Source organism: Oncorhynchus clarkii, chromosome 15, assembly GCF_045791955.1.
Source record: "Oncorhynchus clarkii lewisi isolate Uvic-CL-2024 chromosome 15, UVic_Ocla_1.0, whole genome shotgun sequence".
NCBI classification, from domain to species: Eukaryota; Metazoa; Chordata; class Actinopteri; order Salmoniformes; family Salmonidae; genus Oncorhynchus; species Oncorhynchus clarkii.
The window spans coordinates 18,818,126-18,835,085 of NC_092161.1; the positions used below are offsets into that span (position 1 = coordinate 18,818,126).

The 16,960-nt window shown below is 39.9% G+C and overlaps 1 protein-coding gene across 1 annotated transcript in view; it reads left to right on the plus strand.

Annotated features, from left to right (window-relative positions):
• The window catches only part of LOC139367007 (histone-lysine N-methyltransferase 2C-like), a 221,964-nt gene that overhangs the window by 131,383 nt on the left and 73,621 nt on the right, over window positions 1-16,960 (plus strand). The window contains exons 19-22 of the mRNA XM_071104854.1: window positions 2,595-2,759; window positions 9,203-9,312; window positions 12,079-12,156; window positions 12,516-12,749. Of these exons, the coding sequence (XP_070960955.1) occupies window positions 2,595-2,759; window positions 9,203-9,312; window positions 12,079-12,156; window positions 12,516-12,749 (587 nt within the window). The remainder of the gene's footprint in view (window positions 1-2,594; window positions 2,760-9,202; window positions 9,313-12,078; window positions 12,157-12,515; window positions 12,750-16,960) is intronic.

Genomic DNA, 16,960 nt, shown 5'->3' on the forward strand with positions numbered 1-16,960 from the left:
TGGAACTACCCAGTCTCTGTCTAGAGCTGGCCGGCCGACAAAACTGAGAAACCGGGCAAGAAGGACCTTGTTCAGGGAGAGGTGACCAAGAACTCAATCACCACTCTGACAAAACTACAGAATTCCTTGGCTGAGTTAGTCTACAGAACTTCACCAATCTGGGCTTTATTGGAGAGTGGCCAGATGGAAGCCACTCCTGAGAAATTGGCACATGACAGCATTCCTGGAATTTGCAGAAAAAACAAAAGAATAAGGAAAAATATTCTCTGGTTTGAGACCAAAATGTAACTCTTTGGCCTAATTTCAAAACGCCATGTCTGGAGAAAATCAGGCACAGCTCATCACCTGTGTAACACCATTCCTACCGGGAAGCATGGTGGTTGCAGAATCAAGATATGGGGATGCTTTTCATCAGCACGGACTGGGAGACTGGTAAGGATAGAGGGAACAATGAATGGAGCCAAATACAGGCAAATTCTTAATGAGAACTTGCTTCAGAGTGCAAATGACCTTAGACTTATGTTTCAACTAGAGTTTGACCGATTGATCGGAATTGGCCGATTTTAATTAGGGCCGATTTCAAGTTTTCATAACTATCGGCATTTTTGGACTCCGATTGTGGCCAATTACATTGCACTCCACGAGTAGACTGTGTGGCAGGCGTACTACCTGTTGCGCGAGTGCAGCAAGGAGCCAAGGTAAGTTGCTAGCTAGCATTAAACATTTGAACAATCCATTTGAACAATCGCTAGTTAAATACACATGGTTGATGATATTACTAGTTTATCTAGCTTGTCCTGCGTTGCATATAATCGATGAGGTGCCTGTTAATTTATCATCGAATCATAGCCTTCTTCGCCAAACGGGTGATGATTTAACAAGCGCTTTTGCGAAAAAAGCACTGTCGTTGCACCAATGTGTACCTAACCATAAACATCAATGCCTTTCTTAAATTCAATACACAAGTATATTTAAGCCTTCCAATTTAGTTAATATTGTTAATACTGCTAACATTAATTTATTTTAACTAGGGAAATTGTGTCACTTCTCTTGCGTTCTGTGCAAGCAGAGTCAGGGTATATGCAGCAGTTTGGGCTGCCTGGCTCATTGCGAACTGTGTGAAGACCATTTCTTTCTAACAAATACCGTAATTAATTTGCCAGAATTGTACATAATTATGACATAACAATGAAGGTTTTGCAATGTAACAGCAATATTTAGATTTAGGGATGCCACCCGTTTGATAAAATACCTAACGGTTCCGTATTTCACTGAAAGAATAATCATTTTTTTTCAAAATTATAGTTTCCGGATTTGACCATATTAATGGCCTAAGGCTCGCATTTCTGTGTGTTATTATATTATAATTAAGTCTATGATGTGATAGAGCATTCATTCAAACAGCACTTTCCTGCATTTGCCAGCAGCTCTTCGCTGAGCTTCAAGTATTGCGCTGTTTATGACTTCAAGCCTATCAACTCCCGAGATAAGGCTGGCAATGCTATAGTGCCTATAAGAACATCCAATAGTCAAAGGTATATGAAATACAAATGGTATAGAGAGAAATAGTTATATAATTCCTATAATAACTACAACCTAAAACTTCTTACCTGGGAATATTGAAGACTCATGTTAAAAGGAATCACCAGCTTTCATATGTTCTCATGTTCTGAGCAAGGAACTTAAACGTTAGCTTTTTATACATGGAAAATATTGCACTTTTACTTTCTTCTCCAACACTTTGTTTTTGCATTATTTATACCAAATTGAATGTTTTTTTGAGACTAAATTGATTTTACTGATGTATTATTAAGTTAAAATATAAGTGTTCATTCAGTATTGCTGTAATTGTCATTATTACAAATGTATATATAAAAATCGTCCGATTTAATCGGTATCTGCTTTTTTTGGTCCTCCAATAATTGGTATCGGTATCGCGTTGAAAAGTCATAATCGGTCGACCTCTAGTTTCAACAGGACAATGACCCCAAGCATACAGCCAAAGCAACGCTGAAATGGCATCAGAACAAAAATGCCCAAGTCCCTTTTGAAAATCTGTGGTAAGACATGAAGATTGTTATTCACCGCCGCTCCCCATCGAACTTAACAGCACATGAGAAAATCTGCAAAGAAGAATGGGACAAAATCCCCCAATCCAAATGTGCAAAGCTGATACAAACATACCCAAGACGACTCAAATCTGTAATCGCCGCCAAAGGTGCTTCTACAAATGATTGACTCGGGTGTGAATACTTATGTTAATGAGGTATTTCATTTTCAATACATTTGCAAACATTTCTAAAAACATGTCTTCACTTTGTCATTATTGGTTATTGTACTGTATGTAGATGGGTGAGGAAAAACATCTATTCAATCCATTTTGAATTCAGGCTGTCACAACAAAATGTGGACTAAGTCAAGGGGTGTGAATACTTTGTAAAGGCACTGTATATGTGTGATACAAGTGCATTATCTTTGGACTCTCTCTGTGTTGGGAGGTATGCTAGATATACTGGAGTCGCTGCGATTGCGATTGTGTTTCACCCCTGCTTAACATCGCCCACTCATGCCACCCTCTCTCTCACCTGCCATAGGTGTGTCTCCTGTACCCAGTGCGGTGCCACCTCCCCCGGCATGAGGTGTGACTGGCAGAACAACTACACCCAGTGCGGACCCTGTGCCAGCCTGACATCATGCCCAATGTGCATGCGCAGCTACCGTGAGGACGAGCTCATCGTGCAGTGCCGCCAGTGTGACAGGTGAGCAGCGTTCTCTCTCTCTGCCAGGCCTTGCACCACCTGAGAATGATTGGGTGAAACTAGGACCTGGCAACACTGTGTAGATGTGGCAAGTTGGCAGCCAGCGTCCAGTTTGACAAAGGAAACAGTCCAAAGATCTACTACGGTGTAATTTACTCATCGTAAGGCTTGATGGGACAGAACGTATCGTTGCTGTAGCAAACGGGTTAATGCATATCAGAGTCTGTTTGAGTGCGTAGCTAAGTGCTTGTTTATGTGTCTATGTGCACCTGTCTGTCTCTCTCTGTATTTACACTTGTATATGTTCAAATTGCATGCATACAGTGGGGCAAAAAAGTATTTAGTCAGCTACCAATTGTGCAAGTTATCCCACTTAAAAAGATGAGAGGCCTGTAATTTTCATCATAGGTACAGTTCAACTATGACAGACAAAATGAGGGAAAAAAATCCAGAAAATCACATTGTAGGATTTTAATGAATTTATTTGCAAATTATGGTGGAAAATAAGTATTTGGTCAATAACAAAAGTTTATCTCAATACTTTGTTATATACCCTTTGTTGGCAATGACAGAGGTCAAACGTTTTCTGTAAGTCTTCACAAGGTTTTCACACACTGTTGCTGGTATTTTGTCCCATTCCTCCACGCAAATCTCCTCTAGAGCAGTGATGTTTTGGGGCTGTTGCTGGGCAACACGGACTTTCAACTCCCTCCAAAGATTTTCTATGGGGTTGAGATCTGGAGACTCTCTAGCAAACTTCAGACCGGCCTGTACATGTACTGGCTTAAGCAGGGGGACACGTCTTGCACTGCAGGATTTGAGTCCCTGGCGGCGTAGTGTGTTACTGATGGTAGGCTTTGTTACTTTGGTCCCAGCTCTCTGCAGGTCATTCACTAGGTCCTTCCGTGTGGTTCTGGGATTTTTGCTCACCGTTCTTGTGATCATTTTGACCCCACGGGGTGAGATCTTGCGTGGAGCCCCAGATCGAGGGAGATTATCAGTGGTCTTGTATGTCTTCCATTTCCTAATAATTGCTCCCACAGTTGATTTCTTCAAACCAAGCTGCTTACCTATTGCAGATTCAGTCTTCCCAGGCTGGTGCAGGTCTACAATTTTGTTTCTGGTGTCCTTTGACAGCTCTTTGGTCTTGGCCATAGTGGAGTTTGGAGTGTGACTGTTTGAGGTTGTGGACAGGTGTCTTTTATACTGATAACAAGTTCAAACAGGTGCCATTAATACAGGAAACGAGTGGAGGACAGAGGAGCCTCTTAAAGAAGAAGTTACAGGTCTGTGAGAGCCAGAAATCTTGCTTGTTTGTAGGAGACCAAATACTTATTTTCCACCATAATTTGCAAATAAATTCATTAAAAATCCTACAATGTGATTTTCTGGATTTTTTTTTTTTTCCATGTGCCTATGATGAAAATTACTGGCCTCTCTCGTCTTTTTAAGTGGGATAACTTGCACAATTGGTGGTTGACTAAATACTTTTTGCCCCACTGTATACACCACCGGTCAAAGGTTTTAGAACACCTACTCGTTCAAGGGTTTTTCTTTATTTTGACTATTTCTACATTGGTGAATAATAGTGAAGACATCAAACTATCAAATAACACACAAAAAATCATGTAGTAACCAAAAAAGTGTTTAAAAAAATGCTTCTGCAAAGTATTGACTCGGGTGTGAATACTTATATTACCAGTGAAAAGTTTGGACACCTATTCATTCAAGGATTTTTCTTTATTTGTACTATCTTCAACATTGTAAAAAAAGTAGTGAGGACATCAAAACTAACACATGGAATCATGTAGTAATGAAAAAAGTTTTAAACAAATCAAAATATATTTTATATTTGAGATTCTTCAAAAGAGTCACCCTTTGCCTTGATGACAGCTTTGCACACTCTTGGCATTCTCTCAACCAGCTTCACCTGGATTGCTTTTCCAGCAGTATTGAAGGAGTTCCCACATGCTGAGCACTTGTTGGCTGCTTTAACTTCTCTCTGCGGTCTGACTCATCCCAAACCATCTCAATTTGGTTGAGGTTGGGGGATTGTGGATGCCAGGTCATCTGATGCAGCACTCCATCACTCTCCTTCTTGGTCAAATAGCCCTTACACACCCTGGAGGTGTGTTGGGTCATTGTCCTGTTGAAAAACAAATGATAGTCCCACTAAGCCCAAACCAGATGGGATGGCGTATCGCTGTAGAATGCTGTGATAGCCATGCTGGTTAAGAGTGCCTTGAATTCTAAATAAATCACTGACAGTGTCACCAGCAAAGCACTCCCACACCATAGCACCTCTTCCTCCACGCTTAAGACACAGAGGTTGGATCCAAATATCTTCAATTTAGACTCCAGACCAAAGGACCAATTTCCACCGGTTTAATATCCATTGCTCGTGTTTCTTGGCCCAAGCAAGTCTCTTCTTCTTATTCGTGTCCTTTAGAAGTGGTTTCTTTGCAGCAATTCGATCATGAAGGCCTGATTTATGCAGTCTCCTCTGAACAGTTGATGTTGAGATGTGTCTGTTACTTGAACCCTGAAGCATTTATTTGGGCTGCAATTTCTGAGGCTGGTAACTCTAATGAACTTATCCTCTGCAGCAGGTTGTCATGACGTGGCCCTCTTTGGGTAAAGCGAGTACCATCCCCCCCTCTCTCTCCCTCTCCTACACCCAGGTTATGTTATCTCAGTTTGTAAATTCCTGGAGGAGACTCTCTTCCCATGGCCATGCAGAAAGAGTTTCACAGTAGAACAAAGAACTTCTTCTACATCACAGAACTTGAGAACTGAACAAGATGTTATGGAGAGTGTGAAAACCAGCTACGACCCGGTCGGTTTTGTTTCATGTCGTGACCTCATGAAAGACAATACAGCCACATTACCATAACTCAGTTTATACAGGAGCCTCCATTATGAGGTTTGCGTCTAATTATTGTAGAAAATGAATGAGTAAAGATGAAACTATTTGTGAAATTATGTAAGGTGATGTTGAACAGTTAATGTGAGAGAATTGTATTCCCTTCAAAGTTTAACTAAGTCATTGGCCCGCCCCCGTGAGCACAGACAAAATCTGGCTCATGGGAGAGCCCATTTCTACTGTTACGAATAAACCCCCCCCCTGAAAAAACCCACTTCAGACCACAGAGGGGGCGAAGGTTTGAGTAGAGACCACAAAAACCTCAGTATAAGCTAAGGTTTTAATGGTTGTTGAATTCCTAACCAAACCACGTGCGAGCATTGGCTACACAGGTGGAAATGGTTAAACTCTGAGACTATCGATACCGACAGAATAAGAGCAAATCTTCGGTACTACTTACTAGTCTGCAGCTGGAAATTGTCGACCTGAGATGCGAGGGCCAACAACCGCTGAAATATCTATTCTGTAGGAACATTTCTGAATAGTGCTCTGACGTTTTTTATTTATTTTATTTATTTCACCTTTATTTAACCAGGTAGGCTAGTTGAGAACAAGTTCTCATTTGCAACTGCGACCTGGCCAAGATAAAGCATAGCAGTGTGAAGAGACAACACAGAGTTACACATGGAGTAAACAATTAACAAGTCACGAGGGCCAGCCGACTAGAGCATACAGGTCGCAGTGGTGGGTGGTATAAGGTGCTTTAGTAACAAAACGGATGGCACTGTGATAAACTGCATCCAGTTTGCTGAGGTATCCATTCTAACCTCGAGCGACTTCATGGAAGCAGAGAGACAATCAGATGAACATTCCAGCAGAAAGACGGACGATTCCAAAAGAGATCACGACGACACACTGAGCGTAAATATATATTGATTGCAATTATTCCCGAAATGCCTGAGCGTTCATGTGCAAAGGATTAGCATTTCATTCAATATAAATTATCCTGTGTAGTGATTTTGGTCTTTCCCGCCCTTCTCAGTCCACACCCACTTCCCTTTGTCTACCAAGCCGTCATATCGGTTTAGCAACTAGGGAGCCTCCCCTATCATTTCCTTGTAATCATATTTACTGTTTGTTTGTTTATACATTTCTGTGATTATTTAGTTAGTAAATAAATGATTAAGACAATTGGTGTATTGATGATTCATAGTAAAGGCTGGGTTCGTGCAGATAACCAACAATTTACGACGTTTGGAATGCGACTAAAGAGTAATTCATTAATTAGAAGACTTAATTGATCAGATATTAAAATATCGGAAAAGTTATATTAGGAAAATTATAACTTTGTAATCTGAAGATTTTCCTTGGTGCCCCGACTTCCTAGTTAATTACATTTACATGATTGGTTTAATCACATAATAATAATTACAGAGAATTGATTTGATAAAATAAGTCTTCACTTTAATGATGCCAAAGACACGACACGGTCCTCATTAGAGCCAGTTTAACATAGCGCTTGATGGTTTTTGCTACTGCACTTGAAGAAGCTTTCAAAGTTCTTGAAATGTTCTGTATTGACTGACCTTCATGTCTTAAAGTAATGATGGACTTTAATTTCTCTTTACTTATTTGAGCTGTTCTTGACATAATATGGACTTGGTCTTTTACCAAATATGGCTGTCTCATGTATACCCCTCTACCTTGTCACAAAACAACTGATTGGCTCAAACGCATTAACCTCTCTAGGGTATGTGGGATGCTAGCGTCCAACCTCAAATCAAATCAAATCAAATTTTATTTGTCACATACACATGGTTAGCAGATGTTAATGCGAGTGTAGCGAAATGCTTGTGCTTCTAGTTCCGACAATGCAGTAATAACCAACAAGTAATCTAGTTAACAATTCCAAAACTACTACCTTATAGACAGACACAAGTGTAAGGGGATAAAGAATATGTACATAAGGATATATGAATGAGTGATGGTACAGAGCGGCATAGGCAAGATACAGTAGATGGTATTGAGTGCAGTATATACATATGAGATGAGTATGTAAACAAAGTGGCATAGTTAAAGTGGCTAGTGATACATGTATTACATAAAGATGCAGTAGATATAGAGTACAGTATATACATATACATATGAGATGAATAATGTAGGGTATGTAAACATTATATTAGGTAGCTTTGTTTAAAGTGGCTAGTGATATATTTTACATAATTTCCCTGGCCAACATCCAGTGAGATTGCAGAGCGCCAAATTCAAATACAGAAATACTCATTATAAAAATTCAGCAAAGATGCAACTATTTTTCATTGGTTTAAAGATGAACTTCTTGTGAATCCAACCACGGTGTCAGATTTTAAAAAATGCTTTACGGCGAAAGCATACTCTACGATTATTTGAGAACATAGCCCAGCAGACAAATCATTACAAACAGTAACCAGCCAAGTAGAAGAGTTACACAAGTCAGAAATAGAGAGAAAATGAATCCCTTACCTTTGATGATCTTCATATGGTGGCACTCAGAAGACAATTTATTCAATAAATGTTCCCTTTGTTCGATAAAGTCTCTCTTTATATCCGAAAATCTCTTTTTTTTTCGCATTTTCTTCAGTAATCCACAAGCTCGAACGCAGTCAAAACAGGCAGACAAAAAAAATCCAAATTGTATCCGTAAAGTTCGTAGAAACATGTCAAACGATGTTTATATTCAATCCTCAGGTTGTTTTTAGCCTAAATAATCTATAATATTTAAACCGGACAATAACCTTGTCAATATAAAAGGTTAACAAGAAAGGCACTCTCTCTGGTCGCACGCATGAAAAAGCTCTGTGACACGGCAGGGTCCACTCATTCAGACTGCTCTTACTCACTCATTTTTCAGAATACAAGCCTGAAACAATTTCTAAAGACTGTTGACATCTAGTGGAAGGCATAGGAACTGCAATTTGAGTCCTCAGTCAATGGATACTGTAATGGCATTGAATAGAAAACTACACACACAAAAAATCCTACTTCCTGAATGGATTTTTCTCAGATGTTTGCCTGCCAAATCAGTTCTGTTATACTCAGACATTATTTGAACAGTTTTGGAAACTTTAGAGTGTTTTCTATCCAAATCTACTAATTATATGCATATCCTATCTTCTGGGCCTGAGTAGAAAGCTGTTTAATTTGGGCATGCTTTTCATCCAAAATTCCAAATGCTGCCCCCTACCCTAGAGAAGTTAAGGAAAGAAATTCCACAAATTAAGAAGGCACACCTGTTAATTGAAATACATTCTAGGTGACAAGTTGGTTGAGAGAATGCCAAGAGTGTGCACAGCTGTCAAAGCAAAGGGTGGCTATTTGAAGAATCTCAAATATACATTTTTGGATACTACATGATTCCATATGTGTTATTTTGTGGTTTTGATGTCTTCACTATTATTCTACAATGTAGAAATAGTACAAATAAATAATCCTTGAATGAGTCGGTGTGTCCAAACTTTTGACCGGTAGTGTACATAGACATTAAATTGCACGTTTAAAGTGCATATGTAACTATCTAATCGTCTTCTCCTTCCCATGTCAGGTGGATCCATGCCTACTGCCAGGGCCTGGTCACAGATGAGGAGGTGGAGAATGCAGCGGATGATGGCTTTGACTGCACCATGTGTCGAACGCACGCTCTGCCTTCACAGGGTAAGACTCCAGACCTAGCCCACACACGGTGAATGCTATGTGTATGATTATGAGGCCAATACCTTACTGTATAGCTGTATAGCTACAGTGGGGCAAAAAAGTATTTAGTCAGCCACCAATTGTGCAAGTTCCCCCACTTAAAAAGATGAGAGGCCTGTAATTTTCATCATAGGTACACTTCAACTATGACAGACAAAATGAGAAAAAAAATCCAGAAAATCACATTGTAGGATTTTTAATGAATTTATTTGCAAATTATGGTGGAAAATAAGTATTTGGTCACCTACAAACAAGCAAGATTTCTGGCTCTCACAGACCTGTAATTTCTTCTTTAAGAGGTTGTGGACAGGTGTCTTTTATACAGATAACAAGTTCAAACAGGTGCCATTAATACAGGTAACGAGTGGAGGACAGAGGAGCCTCTTAAAGAAGAAGTTACAGGTCTGTGAGAGCCTGAATGGGCGTGGCTTCGCAACATTTTCAGATTTGAAGAAAATGGAGTTAAATATGCAGCTAAAGTCCGACGAGAGAGGATACAAATTCATTGCTTTAACTCGACTATTCCCAAACTGGGGTACGCGCAATACTGTCAGGGTACGTCAAATAAAAATGTGATTCACATTTTCAAACAGTCCATTTAGATTTTCCAATGGCGCTATACATCTGGGTGATGTTTTCTTCTCGCCTGAGTAGCCTCGTTTCACTGCCATGAATAAAGTGCAACCATCTAGTGTTCAGTAAAATAACACAATGTCAAATACAGGTAGCCTAGTCAAATAATTAACATCCAATCACATTAACCATTACTCTCTTGTGGGAAACCTTCACTCTTGCGCAGACATTTAGAAACGAAACATACCCATTTGAAAAATAAGCCATGGGTTTTATTTTTGAGTGAAAATTAAGATGACTTTTGAGTTGTAAGACATGTATAAAAGCAACAGAAACCATGAATAAGAAGTGGCTATATGTGTCTTATATGGTGAGCTACCGAGGGCTAGGGCAGGCAAGCTCTGTACTATTTGTGGAGGACTTAATTCTTCTTGCTGCTGCGGATAAGGCTGGGGCAATGGTGGGGGAAATGACCAAAATACTACAGACAATTCCTTCATCAAACAACACTGTTTCACGACGCATCAGTGACATGGCAGGAGATGGTTTGAAACAATTACTGCTTTGCATACAAGCCCGTGAATTCTATGCTTTACAGCCAGATGAGTCAACAGACTCATCTTGCACAGCTCCAGGTATATGTCTGTTACGTTTATGGGGGGTCAATTGAGGAAGACATCCTCTTCTGCAAACCACTGGAAACCAGGACAACATGAGAGGATATTTTTTAAGTACTGGACAGCATTTTGACATCAAATGGACTTTGGTGGTCAAGATGTGTTGGTATCTGTACTGATGTTGCAATAGCCATGATGGAGACATAGTGGATTAGTGGGTATCTGTACTAAAGATGCAAAAGCCATGACGGAGACATAATGGAGTGGTAACGCACGTGCAAGCAGTTGCTCCCGATGCCCCTTGGGTATACTGCAGCATCCACCGAGAGGCTCTTGCTGCCAAGGGAATGCTTGATAGCTTGAAAGACAAGACAAGCTTAAAGTTTTCTTTACTGACCATAATTTTCACTTGTCTGACTGCTTGCATGATGACGAGTTTCTCACATGACTGGGTGATGTTTTTTCTCGCCTGAATTATCTGAATCTAGGATTACAGGGACTCTCCAACTATATTCAATGTGTGGGCCAAACTTGAGGCTATGAAGTTGGAGCTCGTCTCTGTCTGAATTAACAAGGACAACACAGGTCTTTCCATCGTTGTATAATTTCTTTGTGTGCAAATGAACTCAAGCTTACGGACAATGTCTCATGTGATATAGCGAAGCACCTGAGTGAGCTGGGTGTGCAGTTATGCACACCCTTCTCATAAACCTTTGGTGAATTATTCACCATTTTTGATGAACAATTTAAGGTTTTATATGTAAGATGGCTAAATAACGAGCAAAATGATTGATTATTATTTGTGCCCTGGTCCTTTAAGAGAAATTTGTCACTTCCCACAAGCCGGTTTATGCTAGCAACAAGTTGCATAGCAACAGCATCAACTTCCGGTAAACAGGAGAGGATCTAGTACATTCAACTAAAAGTATACAGTTTTTTTTTTACAGTATACTAAAATAAACTAATTGTATGTAGTGTATGTACTCATTAAGTTTTTAGTATACAGTATGTTAGTATGGGTATTCAAACACAGCTTAGTTGTATATCCTATGGGTAAGGCCTTAAATGTTGTTTACAGTGTTACCAAGCTCATCGCAATGAATGCAACCAGCTCCACTCAATTAGCCCAAAGTCATCCTCTTTTTTTATTAAGGGGACCAGCCTCAACCAAATTACAACAGCAGATGGCTAGATTTAAAATTCAAGCTGCAGCCTGTTCACTCACTCATTCTATCAGATAATTCTTGAAATTGGGAACAGATTTTACCTCCGAGAAAATAGAGGGAGTGATGGAAAAAGGGAGGGAGGTGGAGTTTTATTTAAATAATAAAATGAATGAATTAAATCTCAATTAAATTATTTTATAATATAAAAAAAATTAAGGAAGTATTCTTTACATTTGGTGTCAGCGGTGAAATCCAGTGTTTGATGTTTGATGCATTTATTTGTTTCATCTCCATATTACTGCTGTATATGACTTCAATGCACTGAAATCTAAATACTCAATCCTTTGACATTTTGCATATTTGTCATGCAGGCAAAGTGGAGGCCCTCCTATCTGACGGCTGCGAGGCCCCGATGGTGGCCCAGATTGTGTCTAAAACGAGAGAGCCAGGTAAAACAGCACTACCCTGATAAATCACAGTGCCATTTATCAAGTGGTGTGACTCAAATTAATCATTACTTTGTTTAAATGTTGTCGCTCGTTGAGTGTTGGACTCGCTAACGTAATATCCACGTTATGTGGACACAAGTATTTCAGTATTTGTAAACAAGATGGTCACATATGGTTTTAGACATGTACGTGGGAGACTGCAGGGAAAAGTGAATCACTCATGAGTATTGCACTTTGTATCTGTCTAGTACAACAAACAAACTTGTGTTCACAACACAGGGTAGTCCTCGAGAGCTACATTTCATACTTGTAAACAGGCTTGGTAGATTGATTAATTAACCCCTCCTCCATACCTCCAGAAATCCAGAAGACATACACCCAGGATGGGGTGTGTCTGACCGAGTCTGGCCTGTGCCAGCTGGAGAGCCTGGCAGTGCCCTCCTCAACCCGCCGAGGGCAGAACAGGCGGCCCAAACCCAAGCTCAAGCTGAAGATCATCAACCAGAACAGCGTGGCTGTGCTCCAGACCCCACCGTACCCCCACTATTCAGAGCTGTCCCAGGACGGGGACGGGTACATGGACGACCGCGGAGGTAAAGACTTCTAGGTGTTCACTATGGGTTGGCTGGGGTTATTCCGCCTTGAGGAAAAAAAAGTTACAAAGTAAAAAAATAAATAAGCTTGTTCAAATAAACCCATTATTGGCTTTTTTTTGTAGATTGATATATTTGAACTAGGATATAAAGCTCAGGTTTTCTCTTTCACATTGGCCAGGACCGGAATATCTGGGCTATTTTCTAAGGATAGACTTTTCAGTTAGATTTTCTTGGTATGACACAGGAGGGGATCTGCATACACCCTTCCCTCGTTTCCATTTAATCAGAACGGTCAAAAGGAAAGACCGATGTTTGCCAGGAAGCAATGTTCCCTTCATCTCAAGATTTAGATGCACAGAAAACGTAAAGGCAAACGAATTTAGTAATGCTTGACGTTTGCACTGGAACCTATTTGTCGGAAAGAGATGGAATGAGGAGGGAAACGGAGGAGGAAGGAGATGGGGGGGGGGAAGGGAGGAGGAAAGGTGGGGAATGAGGGCAGGCAGGCATATAATGAATATGACTTGGAGAGAGAAGAAAGGCTTTTGAAAACAGCAGTCAGCAAATTATACCTCAATTGGCATTTTGGTGATGAGAGGAAGCTGGCCGGGGCTAACTGAATTAATCCCCAGCCCATCCATCAGAACCTGGCTCTCAGTGCAAGCAAGGGCTAATGATGAGAAATTAACCCTTTCCCGCTCACGCTATATTTGGTCCTCTATATTTAACTCACGCAGCGGGCACATTTTCAAGCCATGCCGAGAGGGAGATTTTCAGTGGCTGCTTTAGAAATCACATAAAACTATGTTGCCATGACTGTACACGGGTTTATGACAATGCACATAAATATAGATAGATTACATTAACCTTGTTTTGAAGTGTGAAGAAGTATCTCAGTATTTACTGTGAACTATGGTTGTGATCAGGTACTAGGGACTATTTTGTTATGTCTGTAGGTGTTATAGCCAACCACTGTAGATGTACCACCTCATGGCATTTAGAAAAATGTGAAATATGAACGAAAAAGTCAGCCTTCGACTAATCATGCATACGTATGCATATGTATGTACATTTGTGCATGTCCCATATAGTGGTTTGTCCTTTAAAAGTTGCAGCGTACTGCAGAATTCTATGGCACGTTATTTAAGTGCCAACCACTGATACCATTAATGCTAGTTAGTGCTAATTTGACCACCAGAGGGCATCTTTGAGAAGCATTTGATAGCCTTCAATAGTGGCTGTTCTAGAGAATTTAAAAACTTTTTTTGTATGAGCATAGTATATGGGACAATTTTTTAAGAAATGTTGCTTAATTTCATTAATATTATGGTGTTTCTATTCCAAGAAAAACGAAAAAGCCTCTGGGTTTCCGTTAGGATGGAATAGAAAATATGGTGCTGCACAACGTCACGGTCGGTAGTAGGCTACATACTGGGCTATTTAGCTAAATAATCCTTGTGTCGTGCGGGAGACCGGGGTTCAATTCCCCGATGGGGAGGAAGGAGTAGGCTGTCTTTGTAAATAAGAATTTGTTCTTAACTGACTTGCCTAGTCAAATGAAGGTTACACTAAGAGCATAACATTTCTACACCCTAATTGTATAATTGTAGTCTAACCAATTTCCAAACGGAGATTCAGTGAAAATTAAAATCAAATTGATTTATCAAGACCAGTCCCCATGCTTGTCTCAGAGCAGCGCAAAACAGTGCTAAAATAGTTGTAGGCTATTGCTTCAAATCCTATTGCTTCTAACTTCAATGTGCTCTTTAAATAAATAAGACCTACACCACTTTTAACAGAACATTACTCAACACTAGTGAGACACGTCGTCTACGGTAGGCCTACAGTATATCGAAAAATATGACATGACTCTCTGCCAATAACTACATATAGAGGATTGGAGGATTCTAAATTAAAACCAAAAGCCGCTTCATGGGTCTCCCGGTGGCGGCCGGCATGGGTATCGAACCTGCATCTTTAGCATTTTGTACTGAGGGAGCCCCCATCCACTTGGGAGCCCTCATCCACAAAGTATCAAAATTCAGAGAAGTGTTGGAAAAGGTATATTGTCCTGCTAATAGCCCATAAATGGCTATTATCATACTGTTATCATACTGTACAAAAGTGAGCGATTGTAATCTGAAAAAAGGCCAAAATAATATTTGTAAAGGCCAAAACATTTATTTCTGTTTTTAGAGGGAGAGAAACGCTGGGACAATTGTGTGCCACCCTATAGGACTCCCAATCACGATCGGATGTGATTCCTAATAATATTTTTTTTTTGTATTATTTGTTTTGTCTTTTCTGGTGGATTAAACTGAAATTGCAACCAATCACGGCCGGTTGTGATACAGCCAACCTAACTAAGAAATACATTTGACGATAGAATTCTCCCCCTATCTCCTTCTAGGCAAGTCTATTGTCCATCTACCTACTAATAGCCATAATGGCGCTGGACAATGTGACTATGTTTGAAGGAGTATTTTCCAGTCAGCAACAATTTGTTTACCTTCATTAGACAACTTTGTTACAATATTTGTAATTCAGTGATATTTATTCCCATAATAATTTGTTATGGATCCATAACTAAACACATCTGCATTTTTGAAAGAGTACTTTATTATTATTTTATTTAACGAAAGCATAAAGATGCCATTATTAGTTACATTGTTTTAGTTTGAACGTGCAGACTGGCACTAAGAACAACGGGAACGTTTCCCTAGTCAGCGGGGATACACCCCCCCTCCCCCATGGGCTAGGTCCGTCTTCTGTGCGTGGCTCTGCGGCCCATCCCATGCCCCCTGCCCTCGTGCCTTGAGCCCCGCGTGCTTTCAGTGGATACAGCTGGAGAACTGCAAGGCAATCCCATTGTGTGCCACTCGGGAGCCATGAACAATTTGACCAATACATATTGTCCTGCTAATAACAGGGTTAATAATATATCTGTGAGAATATCCAAGGGGCTTTGTTTAAAAAAATAATTAGATTTTGTAGATTTTGTTTTCAAATAATGTAAAACGAGCGAGGAAAAAAGCCATTCTTGAACATGGGGTGAGACATTGTTACTAATTTCTAAATAAAGCCTTTGTTGTTTGTTATTTAGAATTATTTCTGTTTTTAGAGGGAGCGGAACCAAAAACCTACAGTCATCTCATAGGTCTCCCAGTCGAAGCCAGCATGGGTATTGTAGCAACACAGCTTGTACTGCTATGCAGTGTCTTAGACCGTTGTGCCACTCAGGCGCTGTACACCGTGGCCGGTCGGGAGTGGGTTACAGTACTACAGTAAGAGCGAAATAATCCTAAAAAAATCTTAGTGTAACAACAGTGTTAGTAAGTAATACTGAAGTTGTGCACAATTATCAGTTCTTATTTAGGTTTATGTCGCCCATTCATTGTCAGTTAGAGACACAGTAGGACCCAAAAGCATAATGGGTGCTCTAACTCCCCCTTGCGCTGGTCTGGAGCAATGAAGTGGTGACGCACTAAACCACAAATGACTAAGTCCTGCATCATAATCGCAAAACTTTTAGTGGAGCAACCACTGTATGTAAAGGATATATATCAATCATTACAACCTTTACGGGATCAGTGTCCCTATACCGGGACGGTTGAGCTAACGTGATTAGATAGACATGTCTTATATGAGCAGAAAGCTTAAATTGTTGTTAATCTAACTGCACTGTTTAATTTACAGTAGCTATTACAGTGAATACCATGCTATTGGTACACAACAACAAAACACTTATCACGGCAACTGGTTTGATACATTCTCCTCAAGGTAAATAATGTACTTATATTCAGTAATCTTATTCAGTAAATCCTGAGGGTCCCAGAGATAAAATGTAGCATAGTTTTGTTTGATCAAATCTATTTTTATATTCAAATGTAGGAAATGGCTTCTACAGTTTGAACTCCTGCTGTCTCTGGCTCCACACCCACCCCGCCCTGCCATCTAGATGTGTGAAAGTTAGTGTAAAGCTAATGACAAATAATTTATGACATTCCTGGGAGTGTGTAAACTTATTTTCTATTACCATATAATTTTTGTATGTTCTCAATAGTTATGTACTTGAAAATGTATCAATTGACCAATTCGGCACATTTGGGCTGACTTGATACAAAATATTGTCCATTATTGCAATGCTTCACTGGATCAATCTGAAACTTTGCACACACACTGCTTCCATCTATTGGCCAAAATATAAA